We start from the raw sequence: 17,714 nt of genomic DNA, 5'->3' as shown, positions 1-17,714 counted from the left end.
GCAGACCCCAGGGTCTATGTCGACGCTGGAACCGATGCCGGAACCTACATCATAGCCAAACGTGGACCTCTCGAAAATTGTAACTACACGTCGCACGACGCACGTTGCTCAGCCAGGGCTTGGTAGCGTTGCATTTCCCCCAACTCATTTCCCGGTTCTCCTTCTCCATATACAACATGAAATCTATATCTATAAAATGAATTTTAGGCCTGATTGTTTATCCTTTACTTAAATAACATTTGTAAATAATCAAATGCACTAAAATGTACTGCTTTTGTGGATGACACAATATGTTTGGTTGTGGGTTTGACTTGCAGCAGACGCTGGAAATGGTCACTAATGAAATGAATAAATTATATTTATATTTTATAAAAAAGTTATCTCTTAACTCGAACAAAACTAAATTCATGATATTTGGAAATCAAACTATAAATACATATGTTAAATTAGTAATTGATAATGAAACAATTGAAAGAGTCTATGAAAATAGATTTCTGGGTGTTGTACTTGACCATAAACCATCCACCATCTGCTGGAAGGAACACAATAAATATCTGTGCGTGAAGTTGGCAAGGAGTATTGGTATATCGAGCAAAACTAGATACATCTTGAACCAAAATACTTTGCCTACTATTTAATGCACACTAATTTTAACATATTTGATGTGTTGTGTGGAAGTACCTACAAAAGCCAATGTGAATGTGCTGTATTTATATAGCGCTTTTCTAGTCTTAACGACTACTCAAAGCACTTTTACATCATACAGGAAACATTCACCAGTCACACACATTCATACACTGTGGCCGAGGCTGCCGTACAAGGTGCCACCTGCTCATCAGATAAACACTCACACACAATCACGCTCCAATGCATAGCATCGGGGGCAACTAGGGGTTCAGTGTCTTGCCCAAGGACACTTTGACATGGGACTGCAGGGCCAGGGATTGAACCCCCAACCTTCTGATTGGCAGACAACCGCTCTACCACTGAGCCTCAGCCGCAGCCACAGCTGTTTTGCAAAAACGAGCATCTGTTTTTTAATTCACATTTGCTGAAATTTATGGACATTGTAACATTCAAAACTGCACAATTTATGTTTAAACTTAAAGAAAATAATTTGTATGTGCAATGTTTAAGGAAAGGGACAGGGGATATCATCTAAGAGGATACTGTATGTTTAAGCAACCTCTTCTGCAAACTACTGTTTGTACTTTGTTTTTGTAACTATGACTCTTAAGTCGGTAATTGCTCCAAAGCTAATCCCCGTCACTCTCTCACTTCTACCCCCAAAACATCTTTGGTTGGTACAGATCTACGCAAAAGTCACACCATAATATTGCTAATGTGTTTTCTTATGAAAATCATATTGCAAATCATTTCGCAGTTCCAAAATCATTCAACCAAACCGCAATTAGATGTTGTTCAAAAACATTAAGCCCTACAACACATACACACACACACACACACACACACACACACAAAAATATAGAATATCACCAGGCTTTTTCAAACTTCACAGTAGAGCAGCAGTCAACCTCAGGTGTAATTAATAACATTAGCGCAATAATTGATGTTATTAGTAAATCCTGTGCTCCTACTGCTGTGAAATAAATCTACAGACCCAATCACAATGTTTGCAAGTGGGGACGAGAAACAACTGGATATATTCTCAGAAAATAAGCATAACACAAATGTCAGATGCGTCCAATTCCAGTGTTTTACTATTTATCTTTAAAATGTGCTTAGAAAATGCCAACATAAATAAATACCTTTGCTTTCATTTTAAATATCACTGCGGTTCGAGTCAACGGCCACTTGTCTACGCAGAAGTGATTCTTGTGTTAGCGCAACGTCACAGTGATTCATTCAATGGTTGATAGAAAAAACATGACATTGTACTCTCAGTTAAACGCTAATAAAAAAAAACTAAATTAGAAAATGGCACCTCACCGATATGCTTTTTGAAGCTGCTTTTATAGTGCGTTTTGGGGTGAATTCCCAACTGTGCAACCCACATGCTCTCTCTATCTCTCTCCTGCAGCCCACATGCCGCGGCCCTGCAGGTGCTCCTTAGTAAACACAATGAAACAAGCTTATTTTTCAAGTAAAGGCAGATTTTTTAAAGAAAAATACCATTCTGTATGCTGCTAATGTGGATTTTTAATGATCAGCCATACTGATGAAAAAAGAGGACATGCATTATTGCTGATATGTTAAAACTTTCTCTCGTGCTGTTCTTCTCGTGCTGCATGTAATTTTGCCAAGTAAGTACGGCCACACCTTCTATCAACCCACGCACAGAGCAAACAGCCATATCTTATCTCAAATCTGTGTGTGTGTGTGTGTGTGTGTGGGATGTGTGTGTGTGCGTGTGTGTGTGTGTGTGTGTGTGTGTGTGGGGGGGGGGGGGGGGGGGGGGGGGGGGGGGGGGGGTGTCAAACTACCTACATTGGACTTTACACTTTTACAGCTTGATTTTGAAAAACACACATGAAATTGTTGCAGTGTAACTGTAAAAAGTGTGTGTGTCTAGGGAAGGACAGGTGCTGGGGCTCTGAGACCAGGGGTGCCACGGAGGCTGCAGCCGGACCCCTGTGGTTTCCCAGTCTGAGTAGCAGACACAGAAGAAGAAGGAAAGCAAATTACACGCTGACAGTAGGGCTGCACAATTATTGGCAATTGTATGGACATTGCAATATGGACTAGTGCAATATCCAAATTGCAGGGGGGGGCAATACTTGTTAAAGACAAAATATGTGTCAAACCATTCTGAATGAAGTATTGTGGTGCTGCAGACACGTCCCGGCCTACAATCATATCCAACAGACTACAGAAAAAAATCTTAGTTTGGCACAGATCCTCGCAAAAATCACACTATAAATTGTTTTAATTTCTTTTAATGTTAATAATTGTCATAGAAAATGAGAATCATACAAAAACAATCATTCCCTCCAATATCGTGAATCACACCGCATTTGCAATATCAGTCAAAATAATCGCAATAAGATATTTCCTAATGTCGTGCAGCCCTATCAGACAGACTGACTCCAATAACAGAGTCATCGTGTCCAAATAAACAGTCACCCCCTGAGTTTGTCCAACACATCCAGTCTCCGCTCTGCAGCCTTCCCAAGAAGAAGTTTTCTCCAATATCATATTTTCCCATCAGATAGTCGAAATAAATGGAAAGTAAGTGAAAGTGACACCTGTTTACAGAACTGTCTCCTGACTGAAGGGAGAGCTGCGAAGCAGAGCCTTCCAGTCATATTCGGTTACTTTCATCAGATCACACAGCCGACTCATGCTGTGGACACATGCTGCTGTGACTTGCAGTCATTATTACGGCTGCGGCCTTTAGTATCTAAACAGTGAGACGAAGCAAGGGAGGCTCCGGTCATTAGGTCAACATCTTCAAAATGAAAGGGTGGGTTCCACAGATAACTAAATCGCTTGCCTCTCGTTGCATGTAGCCATGCGGAAAGTTTTGCTTTCGTTTGTCCAAAATTTGAGACATTCTCTAAAACACTGGCATAATTGTCTAAATTAAGGTTAGATTACATACATACCAGTTGTGAGGTATTCTTTAGTTTAAAATTAGAGGTTAAATAAATTTATTTTTCTGACCATCTACACATCTACAGCATGGGTGTCAAACTCATTAGTTCATAGGCCACAAACCCCTAATTTGATTTCAAGTGGAACAGACCAGTCAACCACTCCAGAGAGATCAGAAACTTAATCTGTCATGGAGTTTCTTGTCAGCTTGATGTTGGCATACACAAGTTGCTTCTGCAGCGTTCGAAGGCCGTTGCAGGAAGAAAAATAATGACCCGCGAGAGAGGGGCAACATTCTCAGAAAAAACTCCTAATTTTCTAAGATTAAATTCCTAAATTTACGGAAAAGAACTTGGATATTTGCTGAGATTAAAGTGGTAAATTTGGAATTGAAATGAATTTCTTCTCTGCCATTTTTTACACTTTTCAAAGTCTTCCACTGGGCCTGATTGGACCCTTTAGCGGGCCGGTTCTGGCTTACGGGCTGTATGTAAAAAAGGAACAGGGCACTCATGTAGTATTCTTCCTTGCACATAATATTTGAAAGTGTTCATAGGAGGGCCTTTTTCTTACTTTAACAACCATACACACAGTATTTTCGTAAATACTGAGTCATAAACCATATCATGGTAACAGTCGGTACAGTCCCTGGCTGCCTGGAAGACTCTGGCTGGGGTTCAGACTTCCCTTCCCTCTCATATTTCACATTAATAAACCTCCCGTTGCTGGTATGTGTTTTGATATCTGTGTTGTTGAAGCTCCCTTGTTAATTTCCCCCTTCCTCCTTCCTCGTGCCAAAAACACATCCAACACATGGAATTAGGATACTGAGAAATCACACCATGGCATCTGTTGGTGTTCACATGCAGTTATTCATCATCAAACTGTGCTTTGGCCCAGAGAGTGGGTGATGACAACCAACAACACAAACAACACATACTGTAAGTACATGGTTAGGATTGGCCATCCAGACGATTCAAATTGAGTCGTTTCTTTATTGGAATCGTTTGGAATCTAATCATCGGTTCCAAATTTCCCGCACACACGCAAGTTTTGGTTTTCGTGGCGGCCGCCTTAATTCCAACAGGCGCTGGTTGTGTTGCAGCCACAAAGCACAGGCTTTTACCCGGCAAGGAATTGTCCTCTTATCTGTAAAATAGGCACGTGACCGTTTCAACTCCAACCCCAAAGAATCTGAATCAAAAGCAAGAATCGGAATTGGAATCACAACTGTCAAAATCAAAACAATGCCCAACCCTATACACGGCATGTGTGACAGTCAGGGAAATCAAATTTGATTTATAGAGCAGATGAATGAAAAAGTATGTAGAAAACACAAACTTACCAGGTGAACATAAGGCACAAAGTAGCCATAAAGGGCTGCAGGGACACCAAAGGCCCAAATGCGATATCCCACAGACCTCCAGATATTGATGTTGAAGATCTGGCTCATGGGTGGGCACCGGCCGCCTGTGCGGCTGTTGGAGGATTTGGCTGGCAGCAGGGGCTTGTAGGTCAAGCCGGCCAGCATCAGAATAAACATGAGGATGCAGAGGACGCGCATGGTGTTCTGGAGGCCCACTTTTTCCAGCAGGCCCGACAGCACAAAGGGCAACGTGATGGTGAAGATGCTGCTGCCGGCCGTCACAATGCCGTTCACCAGACCCAAGCGCTTTTTGAAGTAGTGGCCCAGGATGACCAGGCTGGGTTGGTAGGCGAACGAGCAGCCGCAGGCAAACACAATGCCATAGGTGAAGTACATGGGGCCCAGGGACCTGAGAGGGGATCAAACAACAAGATACATCACTGTAATGCTGACATTAAAGACATCCAGGACAATTCATCCACAGGACGTCTCCCAGCAAAGAGTCCAGGCCCCCTACAATTTCCTCTATACATAATTAAAATGTATTTTCCAACTGAGCACTGCAATGTTCAATTTTATGCTGACAAAACCATCTGTTACGGTTACAGTCTGCTTTGATAATCGAATTCATGTTCTTAATGCAAATCTGATCAATACAGTACAGCATTATAAGCACATTGTCCTACAAACCCACCAGTTTCTGGTTATCACTTTCCTTGCTGCTGTGAGGAGTATCTTGACTAGGTACCTGTCCCTCTGTACTGTTACAGGTGAAATATGACCCAAGTATAAGACTATGCATGTGAAAGGAATCTTATATCCAAGTACGTTACTCAAAACTAAATGTATATCCTCCCAAAATGGCTTCAGTTTTTCACAACTCCAAAAAATATGTGTGTGATATGCTAATAAGCAGCCACATTGTCTCCAACAAGGCTGGTGTGTTGAAGATGTTTTACTGCTAATCTAAGGTGTAATAAAAAAAAACGCACTAAGTCTTCCAGTTAAACACCCTCAGTTGCTGTGAACTTGTGGAAGTATGTTGAGTTTCACACATATCCACACGTACCACACATCTGATGGAATTTCAACCTCTAGTTCCTTATCCCATCTTGATTTCAAGTGTATTGTTGAGTTGCCCCTACATTCCATAATTCTTTCATAAAACATAGAAATAATTTTAACGCAGTTTGGTCCATATGTACTCATGACATGGCTTATAACTGGATTGAATTCTTGCGAGTTCTCCATTTTCAATTCTTTGATGTAGTAATGCCTAAATTGTATATACCTAAAAAAGTCCCGACTGTGAAGGGAGAATGTTTCTTTTAATGTTTGGAAAGTCTGTAATTCTTTGTTGTCCATTATCGTACCTTAATACCTTTTATTTCCTACTCTTTGAATATGGCATCATTAAGAAGTTATAGAGCCTATTTTCCACTTGACTAATGAAGGGATATCCTTTTCTCCCAACACTGACCGGATCTGATAACCTTCAACACATGTCTCGATTTCCTTCCATCTAGAAAAATAGTTGTAATTTACCAAATAAATAAAGGGGGCGTAACTGAGCTGCATGGAAGTGATCTTTGAGATTTGGGAGCGCCATTCCTCTTCAATGTTTGGCCAACGGAAGATTTGTATATTTTATTCTAGGCTTCTTTCCGTCCCAAATAAATCTAGGAAAAGCATATCCCAGGCTAGGAACTGGTGTTGAGGGACCTCTACTGGTAAGACCTGGAATAGATATAGCAATCTAGGCAAAATGTTTATCTTAATTACGTTAATCTTACTACTAAAGTACAATGGGTGAGTGCACCATCTTTCAATATCTTTTTTAATATTTTGGTTAATTGGATTATAGTTTGCCTCATATAAATTCTTAAGCTTTTTAACAATGTTCACCCCTAAATACTTTATGGATTCCATATCCCATCTTAGATCGTATCAATCTTTTATTTCCTTCGAAGGATTACAGCTGAATGACAGGAGTTGTGTCTTTGAAGTATTTATTTTGTATCCAGCGTTATAACTAAAGTCATCTAGGCTTTCCATCAGTAGAGGTATGGAGGTCTCAGGGTCCATCAAATGAACCAAAATATTGTGTGCAAATAAACTAATCAAGGGGTCTGTGTGTCCAATCTTAATGCCTCGTATTTTTTCTTGTTGGTGAATTTCTTCACTTTTCTTAGTACACAAATAGTGTGGGACTGAGACAACAACCTTGTCTAGTGCCTCGCTTCAATGTAAAAAATGGAGACAATGATCCACTGATTTTTATTCTTACTGTTGGTTGTTGATTGAGTGTTCTAATAATCCCTACTGATTGTTTGCTAAAACCAAATCAATGCAAAGTTTTATATAGGAAACGCCAATTAACCCTATTAAAGCCTTTTCTGCGTCAAGGCTTAGTAGTATTGCAGCTTTATTTTCCTTTTCTATCCCATCTATAAGATGCAGCGTCCTTCTGATATTATTGTGTGTTTGCCGGTTTTTCAACAAACCCAGTTTGGTCTTTGTCAATTAATTCGGGGAGAAGGTTCTCAAGTCTTTTGGCAATTATCGCTGTGTCCAATTTATTAGTCTACGTTAAGTATGGAAATATCTGTCCCTTTACAATGAGATATCTACCTTCGTTCTCTTTTATTTCCTTAATGAGTTCAAACTTGAGCATATTTGCGATAAGGACAGCCAGCCCTCTCCTGTGACTCTCCACAAATCAATTATAGTAGTTTTTTTTTTAAACCAAACCGTTTTAACTTTTCTTGCTCATGTTGAGAAAGATGCGTTTCTTGCAGAAAAAATATATGTGCGTTCTCCATTTTTACTTTGGTCATTCCCTTAGACCTTTCAATCGGGTTTCCCAACCCATTTAAATTTAAAGACATTAGCTTTACTTCAATAGACTGCATCACAGCGAGGCTGAAAATATCTTAAACCTTTATGTTCCCACAGGCCAAACATTATAACCAACAAATAAAGATAACTGGAGCACCGAAACGTGCAGATACTACAGATATTTTAATAGTATTTGTACGCAGGGTGTGATTTGTGAACAAAGTATGGTGCCACTCGGCCAGCCATGCCAAAACACATATTTCTGCACTAAAAATAATCTCTAAATGAAATAGCACAACGTGGTGTCAACATAAAACCCAGCACTATCCAGCCGGAGAGAAAAGTTCACTTTGGGACGAAAACAAAATACCTTCACCCAGGAACGGCTCGGGAGTGTTTTAATCAAACTTAAATAGTTGTTTTGGTGCCTAAACTTAACTGTCGTCAGCACATGACGCTGTCTTTTTCTGGGTGAACTCTATTACGACGGCCCCTGAAAGAATCTGCCGGTGCCAGCAGCCGACTCACAATCACCTATTGGAAGCTAAAAAACTGCCGCTGTTAGCCGGTGAACCTGGAGCTCTAAATACAACAAGCAACTGCTGCTCAGATTTTATCGTTCTATCGCACTGTAGACTTTTACAGAACTTAAAACAACTTCTATTTTAGGTATATAGTGGTCTATTGGTGAAGTAGCATTGATCAGTTTAAGGGGGGGGCATACATCTTCCCCACTGGGGAACAAAATGATTGAGCAGAGGCAGGGATTTGTAGACCAGTAAGGAGGAAATCCAATACATCCCTCCTGGAAAATTGCACCCTGTTTGTATGTTTAATCGGAGTTTGTATACTGTCATTAGTTGTAAAAAGAGCTATTGCTCTATGAGACTTAGATCAGTCCAAATGGTGCTGAAACTTTCTAAAGAAATATCTTTAATTATTACCAGGTACAAAGTGCTGACAAGGGTTTGACTTTGACATTAAGCCTTTCAACCATCACAAATTACATCAATCAGCACATTCAACAAGGTAAAGGGATGAATGTGTAGTGGTGAAGGTCCAGATAGGACGGTGCTTCCAAGTGGTGTCAAAGTCCCGTTTGGGGTAAATTAATCTTAACAAGTCACATGGGTAAGATATGTTGCACCTTGCACAGTCCGCAGCAGAACTTGGCCGTCAGCCCACCCTGTGAAACGCTGTTTCACAGCCACTTGATAAGCGGCAATTATTTATTGCACTTGAGAGCGATAAAGTGAAGAGTTGAACACCGTTTGGATCCCACATTTCTGTGTGTTTGTGTGAGTCTTTCCTCAAGTGTAGTGTAGACGTATAGAATTCTAGGAAATTATTTACAACTGAGTGCTACATGCAAGGCCTCTTGCCCACAGTCTTGATCAAAACTAAAAAGGAGTATGAACTCGACTTGCACAGCAACAAACAGCAAGCAGACACAGTGAGAGACTAGCTAGTGAACACAGTGATGCATTCAACAGCTAAAGGGACAAATATTAACAACCCGCTGAATTTAAGCATATTACTAAGCGGAGGAGAATACATTTATATTCCAAAAAGAAATTGGGGGTGTATGAGAAATAACATAAAGAATGGAGACCTATGAGGAGGGAAAATACGGAACAGGATACATCAAGTTCAATAATAGGGGAACCCCAGAAGGGGAAAGAACCAAGACATGTCTTGGAAGGTGACTGCAGAGGTGCAATTTGGGTTTGTTTGTGTATTTGGACTTAACACGGCTTTGCTGGAGGTGCCATTATTTTAGTCTGTACACTTGATAATGTTTTTGAGCTGTTATAGTACAACAGAGGTTATACTGGGATGGAGTTAAAGGTTCCAATTGCAATAAAGAAATCAACAAAACCATTGCAAAAAAAGAAAGAAAAATAAGACAGATATTTCCCTGAGGTAGAGAATTTTAGATGTACATTCATCAGGTGGACACTAGTCTCGCATTACCAGACATTTATTATTGGCATTTCTTGATCTGATTTGAATCACAATCGTTTTGGTAAAACGCTAAACGCCAGAGGGATCCATGGTGCCGCTGCAAAATAGTCTCGGGAAGGAACTTGTTTTGGTGGAATATGTGTACGTTCAAAAGTTGTGTAGTCGTGCAACAGAAAAATCAGACTGGACAGATAGAGTAGCTCAGAGAGAGAGAGAGAGAGAGAGAGAGAGAGAGAGAGAGAGAGAGACAGGTGCGTCGGAGGGGGATGAGTAAGTTGCAGAGAAACTCCCGCACACTGTCTAACTTGCAAAAATTAATTTGTATTTCTTTTTATTCCCTTCCTTCAGAGATGGGAAGTAACAAAGTACAAGAGCTATTTTAATTCCAAAGGCCAAGGGAACTTTATCAGGATGCATAGTATCCCGATCCATGAAATAAATGGCTTTAAAAAATAAAAATCTACCTGTCTCTATCGGAATTTAACATAGTGTTGTTTATACTCATGCTCCCTGTATTTTAAGGAAGAACATTTATTTATTTACAATAAATTATTCATTCTCAAAATTGGTGTTATCACCTTAAATTACATTATTTCCCAATTTACAGTATCTCTTACTAAAAGGCAGGTAAAGGGTATTCAATAAAAGCTCTATCTACCTACACAAATATACTATGAACTGTGCTTATCTTTGACCTGTTCAAATCTATTATTGCTTGGTATTTTTCCTCATTCGCCCACTCTAAAACTCTTGATGGCAGACACGAGGTCTCACACCTATTAGGGAATTATATCTATACATTCAGTAGTGAGCATGGGCCAATCTATCTCCTAGATCCAACTTTAAAGGTTTCTTAAGTAAGGCATTAAGATCAATTTCCAAAAGATGATTTTTTTAATCAATTTAAGCAGGGGTTCCTATACTCATGATAAGCACTGTGTGTGTTATTTTTATGTTTTATTGGCAGACATCCATTTAAAATGTAAGCAATGGCATATAAAGAATAAAAAGCCTTTTTTCATGTCCACTGAAGTTTTTCAGCGTGTACTCTAGTAACATTTCTGTGGTCCAGGTAGCTTTGCATTAAAAATGGTTGTCATTCGCAAAACTACTTTTACTTTTATACTTAAATTAAATTTCTAAGCTTGTACTTTGTTACTTTTGCTTGAGTAAAGAAGCTAAATCAGTACTTGTACGTTTACCAGAGAATTTTTTAACACAAGTATCTGTACTTCTACTTGAGTAACGGAAGAAAGTAATTTTGTCATCTCTTGCTTCCTTTGCAACTTTTGAAAGTAACAACAACAAAAATTAAAATGAATCCATAACATGAATCCAACATAATATTATTATTATACTAACAAATATAAAACTACCTATTTCTGGAGCTCAGTACCCAATAACCTTGTAGGAGTAGGTGCATCATATGCTGTATAGAGTAAGGACACAAGTTCATTTGAATGCTCATTTTGTTCCTTACGTGACAAAGGAGCTGGCCAGTAGGCCGACCAGGCCGACAGCAGCGCCGCCCACGGCTGTGACTCTGCAGCCGAGGATGTCGGTGAAGATGCTGACGATGGGAGAGCAGAAGAAGATCATCCCCATGGAGAGGGAGCCCACCAGTGCTGCAGAAAGTACACATAGAGAAGGTACATGAGAAAAATCTCTCACGATAATTACCTTTTCACATCCAAAACAGGAAACTGTTAAGGACACAAACAAAACTGTTTTCAGGAAGAAGGTGTTGGTTAATATTAATCTTCCAGATGTTGATTACAAAACAAATACCATGCAAAAACAATACTATGCTCACACACAACACAATCACACACACACACACACACACACACACACACACAGTACAGTCAGTACAGTCAGTACAGTCATGTGTTTCCTTTTTTTCATAGATCCTGTTTATTAATTCAATTGTGCATTGTTTTTATTTGATTCCATTTTTCTTTGTAACCTTGAAGAAAACATCTGACATCACTTTCCCTTCCTAGACCGAGAGTACAATTGCTTGGACGTATAAGGGCAGGAACCCCCAATGGACAAAAGTGACTGAATAGCATGAAGATACCATCCATCCGTAACATCTTACTTCCTCAGCACACTCAGAAATGACAACAGAATAAACTCTAATAATATTGCTAGTATTCATCGCATTTATCCATTACTACACTAAAGCAGTCCTGACAAATTGTCTCCTCCAAGTGTCAAACTCTAGGCCCAAGGGCCAAATCTGGGCTCTTGCAGGTTTTCACCGACCCGCATTTTAATCTAGGTTCACAATAAATTTAAGCCCACCTAGGTTTTGTCTCTTTTTCCAAAGTTTTTGTTGTTTTTGTTGCTTGTTTTTTATGCCTTTTCTGGCGTTTTATGCGTTTCTTTCAACGCTTTAGGTACTTTATTTTAACGTTTTTCCTGCTTTACTCAATGTTGTGGCACTTTTTTGGAAGTTTCTGGTGCTATAATACAATGTTTTTTGCACTTTCTGAGGTTTTTGTTTCTTTCTCAGACAATTTTGATGTTTTGTTCTGTATTTTCCCTTCTTTTCTGTCACGTTTTTTCAACATACGTGTTGCTGGCTGAGGAACCGTTTTTGCCAAACCTTTTTGGGGCTTTATATTTAAGTGCAAAGACTACATTACATTAGACAAGCAATAACACTGTCAAATTATTTGCCTTTTCCCCTAAGTTAAAGCATAGCAATAAACTCTACCTGTCCAGCCCTTGATGTGATTCTCATTTTCTAATCTGGTTCTTAGGGAAACTGATTATGAAACCCCAGGTCTAGTCTATGAGATACTAAAAGGGACAGCTATAATCTGTGCAGTATAAGCTCTACTGGTTGACAAATCTCTGTTGTCTGATGGTTAAAGGGACTCCCCCAATGTTATACATACACGTCAGTCTACTAGTTAAGAGGAGTAGTACTATGAAAACAGTTGTATAATATCCTCTGTGGATGTAAGAAAGTGACCCTTATAAAGTCCAAAACCCTGTCTTGGTACAGCTTGACCTCTGTTTACTGACCAACCTCTCCCAATGGAAATTGATTGTATCTTCTATATAAAGCCAAAGTGATGCTGGGAACTTGTCAAGTTTTTCCGATTTATTGTTCCCTGTTTTGTTAATCTTATCAAGGAAAAAGGCAAGCATGGAGATAGAGAGTGGGGAAACAAATACCAACGCTGCTACAACACACAAGTAACAAACAAAGTAACAAATTGCACAAGCCCTTGTCTTTGACCATGAGTGAGTGACTTGTTTTGGTGGGAGTGACTGCCTGGGTCGCCAGTGGAATCACGCATCCTTTACTAGATACTGTAACAGCATAGGTAGGGTTGAAATGGGACATAAAAGCTGTTTTCATAGAGCCACGCACCTCTTGTTTTTGCCGCTTTGCGCTGCGCTCAAACTTCAAATTATTTCAACTTTGACCTAGTTGCTGCTGACCTTTCAAAATTGCATCCAATTAGATAACAGCATGTTGTTCCCTTGAAACAGGAAATCGCTTCCTTGCCTCCCTCAATGACAAATACCCACGCTGCGCTTTGCTCTCTGCGCTTTGCTCTGTGTTCCCTACCTAGAGCGGTGCACAGAGCTAATCGCTTATTACGTGTAGGCGGCTTAATTGTTGGAAGAAAAAAAAAAACTTAAACATGTATAAAAGTTGAGTCAGTAATAAGGTTTTATTTTCATTGGCATTCCAGGTGAAGTAAATGCAAGAAATGCAGTTGTTGTCATGGTAATCAATGCTAACAATGTTAATATCAATGGGTTACTTCCTTTTTTTTTTTACTTGAACTCATATTGTCCCATGTTTTTGTGTCTTTGACTGAAAGGAATAACAGTCTTTGAAATTGGTCCAGTATTATGGAAGACTGCGAAAAAATCTACAATGTGACATTAATGGGCAATTGTGCACCTTCAATTTATGTCCATTAAAATATTGTTAATTTTGCCACTGACAGGCTCAGATTATTAAGTTATGGAAAGGATCCCTACAGAGATAGACATCTTTGTTAAAGAGTAAGATCCTTTTTGTGAACATGAAACCAAATCCACCATTCTTTATTTAAATCAACGGTAATATGGCCGCCCACCAAGACCCTGGTTCTGTCTGTCTGTTTAAGGGAAGTTTCTCCTCGCCACTGTTGCACCAAACGGGTGCCCTTGGGGGGAATTGTTGGGTCTTTGTAGATTGTAGAATTATTATTTGTAAAGTGTCCTGAGATAACTTCTATTATGATTAGCCCTTAGTCAAAAGCTGTACATATTTATATTTCCACAGATAAAAATACTGGTGTGTCCTATATTTAGTTACATCATTTTGCTTAGTGCCTTGCCCAGCTTTCCCAGTGTGAGCCAGCGCACAAACGTCAAAGCTTCTGAGGATCTATTCCAGACACTGCAGTCAGAAAAAAGCCCCAAATTCAATGAGGTCCACTTTACCTGGTCTCATATTTGTGGGGATATCTGCCGCTTTAAGCTACATAACGTAATAAATGGCAGTGAACAAGAAGGGCAAAGAATCCCTCAAGGAAAACAGGAAATTGCTGTTGTGGTTTCATCTGCTGGCCCTCTCGGTTTAAAAGCATTTACGCTTCAGACAAAGAGGAATTCCAGATTTAAAATGTAATATAAGGATTCTCTCTGTCCCAGTGACATCCACTGTCAGCCGAGGGCCCCGCTTGGACACTCACAGACGAGGCAGAGTTGCCCTAAGTCGTCTGTCTGCTTTGTTAAAGACTTGACCTGGACCCGGAAACCCCTCTGCTCTGAACCCGGTCACCCCACAATGACTGAACCTGCAGTCAAAAAATACAATAAAAGTAAACATAAAAATCTGCCTTCTTGTAAACCAGACAAAATGGATCCAAAAGCCAATACTGACACCTCTGAGCGTTCTATACTGGATAACTCAAATCTTTGTTCGTTCTATTGGTGTCAAGGTTTGCATGCAGAAGTCAGCTGTAATCTTGCTGTTTGACCTGCTGCCTAGAACAGTTCCCAACATTGTTTTGTCTGACTTATCCATCAGCACTATCAACTGTTAATTCAATACTGGCCGAGAACATCGTGTAAGGCAGTGTTTCTCAAACTTTTTTCAATACTGTACCCCCTTTGTATTTCTTTTTTAAGCCAAGTACTCTCTGACCAATGCTAAACATTTTTGGTTAAAAAAAAAGTCTATTTAAAGAGGTCCAATTAAGCACCGGCAGTGATGGATTCACTAAACAACAACCTTTTTTAAACAAAGACATTTAAATGCTACATTTCAAATGTTTAGAATCCACCACTTAATTCTTATAGTATAATTACTTTAGCAATTATCCATGACATAGTTAATTTAGCATTTTTGCTCAACTTTCACATACCCCCTGCAGTACTCTAAAGTACCCCTAGGGGTACACGTGCCCCCATTTGAGAAACACTGGTGTAAGGCACAGAATGGCCCGTATGGATCCTATGGACCTCACTTCAATTAGTAAATAAAAGAAAGCCAGCATTAAAGCAGCTGGTTGAAGAGTTATCTATTAACCAAAGTTAATGGAAAAGGAACTAATGGACAGGCTAGTGCAGTGGTGTGACATAATATTTTCCTGGCTTGGTCAAATAACCAGCTTGTCCCTGTAGCACGTTATAGGACTCTGTTGACTAAAGATGCTCAGGCTAAAATCCAGTTCCAACATGGAGAATGAAGACAGGCTTCATTTAACACCAGAGACCACTTAAACACTGGCTGTCTCCGGCTGTTGCACTAGAATAAACACAAACTGAGGAGGCAAAAAGGTGTTAATAAATCAACTGCTCTCATTGCCACCACACCAGAAACAGACCAGATGTCCCTCTGGATCATCACATTACATGGAACCATGCAGTGGGGCTCATCCTTTCTCTCTGGGGGTTTTGCCTTGGTGTAGCAGTAATATTAATGAAACTGGCTTTCTCAAATGAAGCCTTTGCTGCGTAAGTACTGGTAAAATATGTATTTAACTTGTTATAGTCCATGTTATTGCTTAACCTTAACACTGTATATTCATTAGTTGTCACATTTCACCATCTTAAACAAATTAAATACTGAACACACTGAGAAAAAAAGTTTCCATTTTTATTTTACAAACAGTGCCAAAAAATGAATGATTCAAGAACACACAACAAAATAATGCTGGGTTGTCCCAATAATCAATTAGCAATTGATGATGATCTTTTCCTAACCGTGACCAAGTGTTTTAGTTGACCAAACTAATAAAGTTTAGGTTAAACATTCTCAAAGAGTTGGCGGCCAATCAAGTATCCTATAAAACACTTAGTTTTGTTAATATAACATCTTAAAGGTGCCCTGCTACACGTATTTCATGACTTTGTGGTAATGTCGGAAGTTCTACCATGGACTCTGTAATTTGGTTACCTTGGTTACCTTGTTTCAAGCCATTCTAGCGTGGTATAGAAAGTCTGCAGGAAGACTCAGCTTGATTTGGGCCAGTTCTCATTAACGTTCAACAAGTTAAGCTGCTTGATTCTGATTGGCTACCAGCTAGCCAATGAGAGCCTGGCTATCTCATCCTTTACCCAGAGCAACTGGGAGAGGTTCATGAATAGTCATGAACTCAGACAACATGACGTCAGACTGACCAGCTGTTGTGATTGGTCTGATTTCTCCTCTCATTTCTTTTCAGTGGCTAGAGCTGACAGAGGAGGCAGCTGTTCAATTTCACATTCACCACATAACACAAACACACATGGACCTAACACATTTAAATATTCAAGTATAAACGGTTTTGTGTGGCGGGGCACCTTTAATTTAGTTAAAACATATTTTTTGTAATAAGAATGTCAAATTTTTGTGTCTTAACTACTTGACATACTTCACTATTTGATTTAACTGCTGATCAGTTACATAAGAGACCAGTGTTCAATCAGAGATGTCTGTACTGACTTCTCTTCTTTCTTCTCTAAATTGACCCACTTACCTGTTTTTTTCTAATGATGTGGAATTGAATACATGAACCTTAAGCTAAAACAATTTGTTTGTATTCTTTTAGAAATGTCTCTAACAAAGAAACTGCCTCAGTGTTCTTATTTTTTATCTTCATCGCACTGTATAACAAAATAAATCTAATTACACCTCTAAGGGCATTGGGGCTAAAACTAAGCACATGTAACAAAAATGTTAAGGCTTGGTGGTAATAAGGTTTTCTTATCACTTGTTCTGATATTTAGATCAATTTAAAAATACTGCAATGACCATTTGTTTTTGTTTTTATATATTTGAGTGGTGTAGCCAAGGTCAATAGTATCATGTGTCTGGGTTTTCTTTCAAAATGTAAGTTTCTGTATGTGGTGCTCTGTTCTTTGTCTATTCAGCCATTGTGGCTATTACTGCAAATCCAGTTCCTCTGTTTATCTCACACAAACCTCTGCTGCTGCAAATATATGTAACACAACACTTCCTGCACTGGACAGTGTCCAGTTGAGTTTCCAAGTAGCCCTAACAACAATAAATATTACAACATAATAAATCCCTTTAAGACTCCAAATATTAAAAAGAGAGATTTTGATATATTTTCTTTATTATAAATCAGGTCGAGGTGCTATATAAATACTGTTTAGTCAAAATGATCAGTCTACAGCAGGGCTATTCAATTGGCGGCCCGCGGGCCACATGCGGCCCGGAAGCAACCGCCGAGTAGCCCAGCCCGTTCAATTTGTAATGAGTGCGTTGCAGTACTTAAAGATTACAATCTGCGGAGGCACCACGTCGAGAAACACCAGACTTTCCGCACCAATTTCCCTGAGGGAGTTTATTTGTATTGTGGATGAGGTGATAAATGACGATAAAATTAAAACAAGCGTGGCATCTGCTATAAAAACAACCCCCGTCAGATACTTCTAACAGTCGTAAAGTTGAAATTCTTGCTGCATATGTGTAAACGCTTTTAGGAGACCTGAAGAAAGCTGAGACTATGTCTGTAGCATTAGA

The 17,714-nt window shown here is 39.4% G+C and overlaps 1 protein-coding gene and 1 long non-coding RNA gene across 2 annotated transcripts in view; one reads left to right on the top strand and one right to left on the bottom strand.

The window, feature by feature from the left end:
• slc16a10 (solute carrier family 16 member 10) overlaps positions 1-17,714 on the bottom strand; it is a 47,573-nt gene that overhangs the window by 7,236 nt on the left and 22,623 nt on the right. The window contains exons 2-3 of the mRNA XM_034900989.1: positions 11,205-11,349; positions 4,901-5,330 (exon numbers count right to left, since the gene is read on the bottom strand). Of these exons, the coding sequence (XP_034756880.1) occupies positions 4,901-5,330; positions 11,205-11,349 (575 nt within the window). The remainder of the gene's footprint in view (positions 1-4,900; positions 5,331-11,204; positions 11,350-17,714) is intronic.
• The window catches only part of LOC117961974, a 17,568-nt gene continuing 881 nt past the window's right edge, over positions 1,028-17,714 (top strand). Inside the window, exons 1-3 of the long non-coding RNA XR_004660520.1 lie at positions 1,028-1,119; positions 3,705-3,708; positions 9,075-9,078. This is a non-coding gene — a long non-coding RNA (uncharacterized LOC117961974). The remainder of the gene's footprint in view (positions 1,120-3,704; positions 3,709-9,074; positions 9,079-17,714) is intronic.

The sequence above is a fragment of the Etheostoma cragini genome, chromosome 18, assembly GCF_013103735.1.
Source record: "Etheostoma cragini isolate CJK2018 chromosome 18, CSU_Ecrag_1.0, whole genome shotgun sequence".
NCBI classification, from domain to species: domain Eukaryota; kingdom Metazoa; phylum Chordata; class Actinopteri; order Perciformes; family Percidae; genus Etheostoma; species Etheostoma cragini.
This window is presented reverse-complemented; position numbering and strand designations above follow the sequence as displayed.